This window comes from Leptonotus elevatus, chromosome 2, assembly GCF_054856555.1.
Source record: "Leptonotus elevatus isolate MCC_2025b chromosome 2, RoL_Lele_1.0, whole genome shotgun sequence".
In the NCBI taxonomy this organism is placed as follows: domain Eukaryota; kingdom Metazoa; phylum Chordata; class Actinopteri; order Syngnathiformes; family Syngnathidae; genus Leptonotus; species Leptonotus elevatus.
The window spans coordinates 19,043,019-19,053,666 of record NC_141240.1 but is presented as its reverse complement, the minus strand read 5'-3'; the positions used below and the strand labels follow the sequence as shown (position 1 = coordinate 19,053,666).

Here is a 10,648-nt window from a genome sequence, read left to right as displayed (position 1 = left end):
TTGTTAGACCTAATTAAAAAAAATTAAAAAAAAACGACGTGAGAAGGTAGGTGGACAGCAATTTTCTACAGAGTACCATTAGAAAATTCTAACATGCACACCTAATAGGTACAAGTTGGGACGCAACGTCACAAGGGCTGGAGGAGAGCTATAATGAATCATAATCCATTGTTTGGAAGAAAAAATACTGAGTCTTCAAACCTCATCATACATTCAAGAAAGGAAGAATAAAGCAGATATCTGTACATTTCATGGCTGCCGCAGTTTTAGAGGTAAAATTGATTATAAACATTCGCCAACCTGCAATGTCTCACAAAAAGCAAGTTTCTTCTAGATCCAGAATTCCATTATGAACCCAAACAAGCTTAAGTGTAATAAGCTCCTTCACAGATTCCAACACTACCTAAAGCGGGTATGGGCAGCTTAAATAATGGAGGGGGCCACAATTTTTCATCAGTGCTCATGGAGGGGGCCACAGAGGACCGTCCACGTATAAGTTATGCCCATTGACAACATTGTCTTTTACCCCCTCAAATTCTTAAAACAATATGCATTTTCATTACAATGTTTTTGTTTTTTTTATCGGGTTACATCCCTGATGTGCTGAGACTTGTCAAAGATAAACTATGTTTTAAGTATATTGCTAACAAATCTGATTTGATCTGAATACTGTACTTCATTTGGTAACATACCTGGGCAGGTTTTTGCTCTAGCACAGCTCTCACAATACAATAGCAGCTCTTACCTGTAGGCAAATACAAACAACATTGGCCCAAAACAGAAAGGTCACATAGGATTGTTTATTGTTTCCAGTGTGAAGAATATTCTCTTATTTTCCACAGTAAACAAGCTGAGTTATTAAGAAAGACGGAGCACATCATGATCAATTCCCATATTAGCAAGGCTTATTCCACTTAATCATGTGACTTGCCATCCAACTTTAGTTCCCATTCCAATAATCCGCAGTGGCCTCATGATGCCTTCATTGAACACTCTTGTCAGTTGTCACTGCAGGCACACAACCACTACACATCTTTGGCAATGAACGCCGTTTTTAACAGTTAACGTTCAAATAAGTAGCAAAAAACTGCAACACACCCAGTTTAGGACAAACACAGAATATAAGAAAAAAGGCAGCTGCAAACGCTCTTATCGTTTTTCATCAACTTTTGTCACATTCCCGTACAGTCGAGGGGCCCATGCAAGTATGGCAGCTCTTGAAGGAGGGACTGGAGTGCTAAAAACAAATGACGAGACAGTCCATGCAAGTCTTCAGCTGGCTGAGCACTTGTCTGCTACAAACAACTTCTCTCAGCTGCACACACACACACGACAAACACGGCTGCTGTCCCGTTTGGAGAACCGGTCTCTAAAAACCAATCTTGCCACGGGTCATGGAATAGCCCAATTTAGCCTCATTGTTGATGAAGGACATGATGCCCAGGTAGGTCTCGATGAGGAGGGGCCTCTCCAGGATCAGCACTCCGTTTGCCTGACCAGGGATGGGGTGCTCCTTGTGGGCTCTCTTCACTGCCTGTACCAGCTGGGTTTGAAAGTTGTTCAGCTGTACAGAAAAAAAGCCATTTCAGGTTATGTCAACATTTATTCTGTTATGGGATTATTTTGTCATCCATGCAGCAATCGGTTGTGTGAACGTGACAAAGTGATCTGTGTTCATGTCTTCTGGTCATGAATATTAGCACTTTGATATTTCTTTTGAAATGTAAAGTGCATTACAAATAAATATATTATTATTATGAATGAACGACTGCCATTGGCTTTTCTACTGTCGGGCCAATGCAGAGTATGGCTTCAGGTGGAGCTAAGAAAAAACATTCTTAGTGATTACCTGGCAGAGAGAGGCCACCTTCTCATCTGCGTGTGCCATGGGGTGCTCTGTGAAGGTGACGTAGGGCATATCTGTGGACCACGGGTTCCAGCGGTTTAAGAAAGAGGCACGAGGACGCTTGTCCCACTGGACACGAACCCCAACACCCTCTCTCCTGTAAAAACAATGCACAAATCTGATTTGTAAATACAGAGGGGTCACAGCAACAAATTGTGAGCATAATTGTCCAAGTCATTTTTGAAGGTTCGAAAAAACAAAACAAAACAAAACAAGAAGCCCCCCCCCCCCCCAACAAATTCAACAAGAAGATGCCAGTTGCCGTAGACAATTGACCTGATGTTGCAGATAACTCAACCGCAATTGTCAATAGTCAAATGATTCATGCGTACTTGTTTAGGGATTTGGGTGGGAACTCAAACTCGCCCACTGAGATGGTGTCGACGGCGTTGAGCGAAATTCTGACCACCTGCTGGCAAAGCAAGTTGATGAAGTCGTACTTGCACACCAGCAAGGACCTGCACATGCAGAGCAAACCAAACTTTGTTGAAGTGGAACATCTTATGGAAAATGTACTTTTTACAAACTGTAGTTAGGTCTCTGGACTAACTGCCCACTCATCAAGTGTGAAATTAACCAACCAAGTACATATTTATTGAATGGTCTGTGAGCGAGCTGTTCTGCATTTCTGGCTCACTGGTACGAAATGGTGGGACTAATGAACACACAATTAATAATAACCATGTTTACATTTGGGTTCTCAGCCAGAGACTTGGTAGTTTAGCTGGTCAAACTTCCAGAGTGAAAGAACCTCTTTGACGCTCATATTAAATGTAAAACACAGAAGTGATTTTTATTTGTATTTTTTTTACTTACCTGTCTGTGATGAGGACAAGTCTCTCTTTCTCATTATTCCAGTGGTCAATTCTGCACACATGATTGGCTTAACTTAGTTTGACACAAAATGATGCAAGATTTGAAAACACTTAGTAGTCCATACTCATTTAAAAGTAACAAAACAAAACAAAGGTACGGGTTATACACATTTGTAGTATTTTTTTTTTTATCTTTGCGAAACGTATCATATTATCAGTTTGTTTTTTGAAATATTTGTTGGAGACTACTATCCTGAAAACTGTCGACATGCCTTTGAGCAAGGCGCCAACCTTCCTATCCCCTTGCTCAACATGGATGCCAATTAGCGTTAGCATTAAGCTAGCTGGGCCTTTGTTACATTGTTTTCGTCAAGGGTTAATGCTGTTTGTTTTATTTTTAGTATGAAGGTAAAATTCAACTGGGATTTGCATTAAACAAAGCTTGAAGCCTCTCTTTTGATTAATTGGTCAATATTTGTCAAACTGCTGCTTATTAAGTGTCCCAACCCAACAGCACTGCTACCTTAAAGTATATGTTGCACATGTAAAAAAAATAATAAAAAAAAATAAAATAAAATATATATATCAAAACATCTGTATACCAAAACAGACAATATAAATGGAAAGAGATTTGAAACATGAATACAATTAGCCGAGTTTGCAAGAATCACTTAAGGATCACGGCACAGTGTTCGCGACTCACTGCTTTAGTGCATTGTTGATGTACCTAATATATTATATTCAATTTTATTCCAGACTCGGGGTCCACTCTTAAAAACAAGCAAAACAAAACCAAACAAAAAACATACAAATATATACAAAGATTTAAAAAATACCGTTTCACATTAAGAAGACCGGCATACCAGTGTTTCCATATGTTTGACTGGTAGCGAATTGCACTCCATCAAATATTGGTGAGTGACACCAAAATTTCATTTTGAGACTTTTCCAGTTTACCAATAATACTATACATTAAAGTTCTTAGTACAGCTTGCAAAGTGTTCACTCGCGCAGAGACAAACATCTCAGTTGCACTAGTCCATCGTGGCCTTCTTCAAAGCACTCGCAGAGCATCATTATAGGCCACCTCAAGCCTATACATACTAGCTTATTTTTATTTATTTGTATAACTATGCCAAAGGTGAGCTGTATACAAAGGTGTATAATATGATTTGAACAGGAACAACTTTACATCATTAGAACATGAACCAAACTTACGCAGCCTGGGCATACAATATCCTACATTGCCTGTAGATATCATCATCTGTCATATCAGCAGTGATGATATGTCCAAGATATTTCACCTTATATGTTAAATTTAATTTCACATTTAACAAATAAAAATCAGGATAGTTCATGTGCTTGTCCTCCTTAGTTCTACAAATTATAATCTCACTCTTAGTCGTGTTGTACTTGATGTCAAACAGCTCACCATAGTCTGCAAAGATGTTAATAAACTGCTGTAGGCCAGCAGAACTCGGGCTAAACACAACTAAATCGTCAGCATACAGTAAATGATTTACGAGCAAATTACCCGCAAAACAGCCAGTTTTACATGACCTAAGCCTTGTTGAGAGTTCATCCATTTACAGGTTGAACAAAATTGGGGACAAAATCCCACCCTGCCTGACTCCATTGCTGACCCTAAATGGGGCAGGCACAGCATTCCCCCACTTTTAATAAACAAGTGCACAATGTATTTGGGAACACCTCTCTGTATCAGCTTCATAAACAGCTTTCGGTGATTCACCCTATCAAATTTTTATAAACGTCTAAGAAAGACAAAAACACTTTTGAATGATCTCTTTTAGTGCATAAACACACATGTATGTCTGTGCCCATCATAGCCTTAAACCCAAACTGATTATCTGTAAATTTAATCAATTGTGATATCCTGTCCAAAAGTCTTTCAACCTCCTTTTCTCTATTCGTCAATAATTGCATTGGCATTTTACTTGGAAATATTAACATTTCAACTTCCCGGGCATGTTACAAATTCTAGTGAAGAGCTTCTGATAGAACGAGACTTACTGAGCCAGAAGCCAGACGCTCAGCACCTCTCCATCCTCAGAGGGAAGGGCCACAGTCCGGATGTCGCTGACCGCCTGCTCGATGGTACCTGGCTGACATCAGCATGAAACACGTGGGTCAACCTCCTCACCATCACCATCACCATCACCATCACCATCACCATCACCATCACCATCACCATCACCATCACCATCAACATTCTTTACATGACGTATGCAAGCGTAAAGGACATGGAAGTGGTACCCGGAACACAAAGTAGTCCTTGACTTTGGCCTGCATGGTGGGGTTGTGCACGTGAAAAGGCGTCAGCGTTTGCAGCGGCCCGCAGCAAGCTGCAGTGGCTCCGTGTCCCAGGCTCCGCCCGGCCTCCAGCGGCGTGAAGGCAACCTCCACTCCTTCCTCGACCTCGGCCGGGTGGAGGACCGCGGCTCCCGGACTCTCGGGCTCCACCGTGTCGTTTAGCTGAAGCATGGCGGGCTAGGAGCTCCTCGACGGAAATGTAAAATGTTATTTGGTGGAAGCACACTCGCCCATTGCGCACCAATGTTTTGATTCTGGGAGTACTCGCTTCACTTCCGCCTTTGAACGTCCTCTTAAAGGGACAGACGCCCGTTGACAGCGCCGCTTGTACACTCGCTTTAAAGGAAACATACGTATTATGATTATAGCTGGTTACGGAGTCACTAAGGTTTCAAAGTTAGGTTCCAAAAGAGGATCAGAGTTTCAACATAGGTTATGAGGAAGTCATTTATATATATGTTTTAATTATTTTATTTTATTTTACTTTCCATCACTCAAAATCTTCAGTGGCAGCAGAACAATACATACATATGTAGTTTTTAAAATCAATCAATTAATTAATTAATTTATTTATTTATTTATTTATTTGTTTATTTATATGCCCTCTAGGACAATAAACGCAATATTGTGCTATGAGTAAAACTAACTATGATGTTATGTAGGATTAGTGTTTTTAAAAGTATGGTTTCAAAATAGGGTTTCAAAGTACGGTTAGGCTTTTAAAGTAGGGTCACAATGACTTAAAAAAACTGCACATTTAACTGTCAGGATTTGGCACATCGGGTTTCGAAGTTCTGAAGGGGTTCATTAATTCCCAATGACACATGCAACATACTACCACATATATTTCTCCTTCCCAATTATAAATGTCCAGTTCATTCAATTCACTCTGATAACAATTTTCTGCATTCCAAAAATTCCAACATTGGTCTCCATCCATCCATCCATCCATCATCTACCGCTTATCCGAGGTCGGGTTGCGGGGGCAGCAGCTTTAGCAGGGAAGCCCAGACTTCTCTCTCCCCAGCCACTTCAACCAGCTCCTCCGACAGGATCCCAAGGCGTTCCTTTTAGCTTCTCACTCTATCCTTAAGGGAGAGCCCGGAAACTAATTTTCTGCCGCTTGTATCCGAGATCTTGTTCTTTCAGTCACGAACCACAGTGACTGTGTGGGTAGGAACGTAGATCGACCGGTAAATCGAGATGCTTTGCCTTTAGGCTCAGCTCCTTCTTTACCACAACGGACCGATACAGAATCCGCATCACTGCAGACGTTGCACCGATCTGCCTGTCGATCTCCCGCTCCAACCTACCCTCACTCGTGAACAAGACCCCAAGATACTTGAACTCCTCCACTTAGGGCAGAATCTCATCCCCTTTTCCCACTGAGGACCATTCATCCCAACCGCTTCACACTCGGCTGGGAACCCCTCCAGCGAGAGTTGGAGATCACGGCTTGAAGAAGCCAACAGCACCACATCATCTGCAAAAAGCAGAGATGCAATGTTGAGGCCACAAAACCGGACCCCCTCAACGCCTCAGCTGCGCCTAGAACTTCTGTCCATAAAAGTTATGAACAGAATCGGTGACAAAGGGAAACCTTGGCGGAATCAAACCCTCACTGGAAACAAATTCAACTTACTGCCGGCAATGCGGACCAAACTCTGACATCGGTCGTACAGGGACCGAACAGCCCATATCAGGGGGCTCAGTACCCCGTACTCCCGAAGCACCGCCCACAGGACTCCCCGAGGTACACGGTCAAACGTCTTACCAAAGTCCACAAAGCACATGTGGACAGGTTGGGCGAACTCCCATGCACCCTTGAGGATCCTGCCGAGGGTGTACAGCTGTTCCACTGTTCCACGGCCGGGACAAAAACCACACTGCTCCTCCTGAATCCGAGATTCGACTTCCCGACGGACCCGACTCTCCAGCGCCCCCTGAATAGACCTTACCAGGGAGGCTGAGGAGTGTGATCCCTTTATAGTTGGAACACACCCTCTGGTCCCCCTTCTTAAAAAGGGGGACCACCACCCCAGTCTGCCATATTGGCCGTCAAAAAATAAATAAATATATAAATAAATAAATAAATATATATATATATATATATATATATATATATATATATATATATATATATATATATATAGAGAGAGAGAGAGAGAGAGAGAGAGAGAGAGAGAGTCATATATATAGATTCATATATATAGATTCATATATATATATCCATCCATCCATCCATTTTCTTAACCGCTTATTTCTCACTAGGGTCGCGGGGGGTGCTGGAGCCTATCCCAGCTGGCTTCGGGCAGTAGGCGGGGCACACCCTGAACTGGTTGCCAGCCAATCACAGGGCATATATATATTTATGGCAAATTTAATATTTTTTCAAAAATCTAGGCTTTTCATCAGTCCACATGTGAGTAAGTCGTGGAAATTCCATTTAAAAAGCACACAGGTTTTATTGCATATCAATTTCATGTATAAATTCTTCATAACATTGGAAAGATTACATTTGGTATACATTGCTATTCTACAGAATTAACATCAGAGTCATGTCTTTTCAATGAAATTTCTCTAAAGTACATTTTCAATAATCACAAGCATCAAAAGAATTGCAATTTCAGAATTGTTCAATATTATTCTACAATCCTTTATTGTTTTTTTCTTTCCATTATGTCTTCTCCCACAAGTGTTTCTTTTATTTCTTTATTAAGAGCCTCTTGCCCCAACGTGTAAGGCTGTCAAGAACTTGAAGTCAAACCTACTAAACCTAACCACATTTACAATAAGTGCATCTACGGATTTTTTTTCTCTCTTTTTTTGATTTGATACACAATTCACAAATGGACATAATTATGACTGGTAAACACGTCATGCACAATTAATTTTTTTTTTGTTGTTGTCAGTTCTCAATAAACATAACATAGGCGATATACAACTCAGATCCAAACAAAACAAGCACCATCCATTTAAACCCATATTTTTCCATTATTTTTTTTTTCTTCCTTCGGACAAATGCACCATTGTTTTTCCATCTTTAAAATACTATACAGTTAATAAGAAACAATATATTTTTTCTTTATTTTTTTTTGTCTCCTGTAACAGTGAGGGGGGAAACAGCAACCGTGTTCCAATATCTTGACTACCATCTGCCAGAATACTTTCTGAAGTGGGAACAATGGAATGCTTCAATGCCTTCAATGCCTTTACACAGCGCATTCTTATTACAGTAGTCCATGACTTGACATGAATCACTACATAGAGACGACCCACATCTTTACATTTTATAAAGGTAAATAAATGAAGAGATTTCTCAAACAAGAGAGAGATTTGTGTCTTTAGAAAAATGAGATGATGCAGCAGTCCTCGTATAGCCAAAGAAAAGTACAGTGTTCCTTCCGTCCTGTCGGAGTTGTAAGTCGTCGAGACCAAAGCCTGCTCGATGTATGGCTTGGACCCATGTGGTTTAATTAAGTGCTAGCTTGAAAAAATAATAATACAGCATCAGGCCAAGTGGAGGATGATGAGAAAGGCCTCCCGAGATGTCTATCTACAGCTATCTACAGTCCAAATGAAGTCATGACCTCCTGCTACTTTGTAGACTACCTGGAATGAGTTTGATATCATGAGAAGAAAAGGAGAGCATTCAGTATGGCCACTGTTGGTTACAAGACCATCTTTATGCTTAGAGGACCAACCAGCAGAATTCGATTGCCCATGATTGCAATAAATGTACTTTAGATGTTTCTTCTGGTTTCATGAGTTCTCGTCTCCCAATTAAGTTGGAGAAATGATTCAGGCCTTTCGAATCCTGCCAGATTTGACTAGTATAATGTGTGGTTGTGTAGCCCAATGTCATTCATTGTCTGATACTAACGGTGAAGGCTTCCCCTAATAATACTTCTACCAGGTGAAATAGGACAGAAGCAAGAGGAAAACTAAACACGGCAGGACATTACAGTGCCACTAAAACTACAACTATCTTCCACTATAAATAAAATCAACATTTCATGGATCGTTTACATTATGGCACACCAAAGCTGGAGATTCTCAATCTCTCACCGGTGTTTATTCCTTCAACAAAAGGGAAAAGAAGAGAAAGAAGAGAGAGGACTTTTCCTTATTCTCGCACACTCGCCACCCCATACAGAATGAGCGAACAAGCAAAAAATAAATACATACACACACGCTTCTGAAATCAAATATATTGGAGCAAATGGAAATGAAATGATTGTCAGAGAACAAAACATTTGCTATGGGTTATTTGGCACGTGTCACCCTCGCTATGAACATCTAGGTTATTTTGTACACCATGTGACATTATCATACAATTTTGGTCCTTCTCTAAAATAATTACATTAATAATTTAGCACGGTGGTGCCTACAACAAAACAATACTGTGGTATCTAAGAGGAAAGTAAGCAAACAATATTTAAGAGTGACATGAAATGATGTGTGATTTTGAACAATCGCCAGCATGATCAAACTGGGAAATAAACACTAAAATCACCATTTGCTGTGCACATTAGAATCAGTCTGCGTGTAGTAATCGTCCATTTCCACGCTCACATTTTGTGTGGTGTTAGTGTTGATTCTGCAGTCCGTGACACACAATCCGTGTGGGGTTTCATCTGGAGGCTAAAGCGTCACTTCGTGAGAAACAGCACCCCCTTGTGGACATGTCCTCTTAATGCTGCAGTGCGTTTTTTTTCTTTTCTTTTTCTTCTTCCAGGCATCACGCACAGAGCCTTTAGTGACATACAAGTCATTAAAGTGTCACGTCAGTTCTCTGCTGTGGCCAGATGAGACTGAGCGCACTTAGGGGGATGATCGGCAACGTTTCAATGCTGTCGAGAAGCATTCATCATCTGTGTCCTTCACATCAACAGGAGCTTAGCAGTGCTTTCTTATAGAGTCTACCCCTCCTCTCTTTCACATCCACTCATACACACAAACACACACAAACACACGTACACACTTTAAATGCACGTGACGCTGAATTCTCCGTTCTTCATGCCGACTTGAGTCCACCTCACTTGTGTGTCTATGCAAAGTACTGTACTTTTCCTCCCTTCGTCTACCACACCAACCTCCAACCTTCTCTCTGTCATCTAGATATGGTTGAGCGGGTGAAAGCTGCTCGTCTCAGACGGTCCGCCTCCCATGCCCAGCCATGCGTCCAGAGAGTTCTGGGAGGGCGTGTGCAAAGGGTTGTTGTCAGAGAGAGACAGCATCATTGCATAAGCCTGCAAGAAAGCACAAGAATATTGCCAGAAAGTTCAATTGGGGCATACAAATTGATCACCTCTCATGTTTTAATTGACTGTACATTCCAACTCATACAATAACAAACCCACAACTTTTTTCCCCTTCAAAATTCCATCAAGATTAATTCACGCTAGCAATGTACCTGTAGCGTGGCAGGGTTAGTGAGCTGGAGGTGTTTTTTTCCCGGCAGAGACGAGAGGAGGGGAGGGAGGGAGGAGTGAATTAAGACTACATTTAGATCTCGCTAGCAGTTTTAAGACTAAATTCTCCAGTTTGAACTTGCAAGCGCAATTTGTTCCATTATGAAAAGTTGGGGTGGTTA

The 10,648-nt window shown here is 41.1% G+C and overlaps 2 protein-coding genes across 4 annotated transcripts in view; both read right to left on the bottom strand.

The window, feature by feature from the left end:
• Positions 1-780: 780 nt before the first annotated feature.
• Positions 781-6,176, bottom strand: tprg1l (tumor protein p63 regulated 1-like). Of its 2 annotated transcripts, XM_086070308.1 has the most exons (7): positions 6,012-6,176; positions 4,996-5,236; positions 4,753-4,844; positions 2,723-2,773; positions 2,239-2,364; positions 1,850-2,003; positions 781-1,564 (listed from the first exon to the last, which is right to left on the bottom strand). In XM_086070308.1, the coding sequence occupies exons 2-7, from the start codon at positions 5,221-5,223 to the stop codon at positions 1,370-1,372; spliced, it is 846 nt and encodes a 281-aa protein (XP_085926434.1). In that variant the 5' UTR covers positions 5,224-5,236; positions 6,012-6,176; the 3' UTR covers positions 781-1,369. The 2 variants fall into 2 exon arrangements, with proteins under 2 accessions (XP_085926434.1, XP_085926432.1); XM_086070306.1 differs by lacking the exon at positions 6,012-6,176 and having other exon boundaries at positions 4,996-5,406.
• Positions 6,177-7,492: 1,316 nt separating this feature from the next.
• The window catches only part of prdm16 (PR domain containing 16), a 191,036-nt gene continuing 187,880 nt past the window's right edge, over positions 7,493-10,648 (bottom strand). Inside the window, exon 17 of one of the 2 annotated variants that reach the window (XM_086069105.1) lies at positions 7,493-10,304. In XM_086069105.1, coding sequence (XP_085925231.1) covers positions 10,170-10,304 — 135 coding nt within the window. In that variant the 3' untranslated portion in view covers positions 7,493-10,169. The remainder of the gene's footprint in view (positions 10,305-10,648) is intronic. The other variant, XM_086069103.1, reaches the window with a different exon arrangement.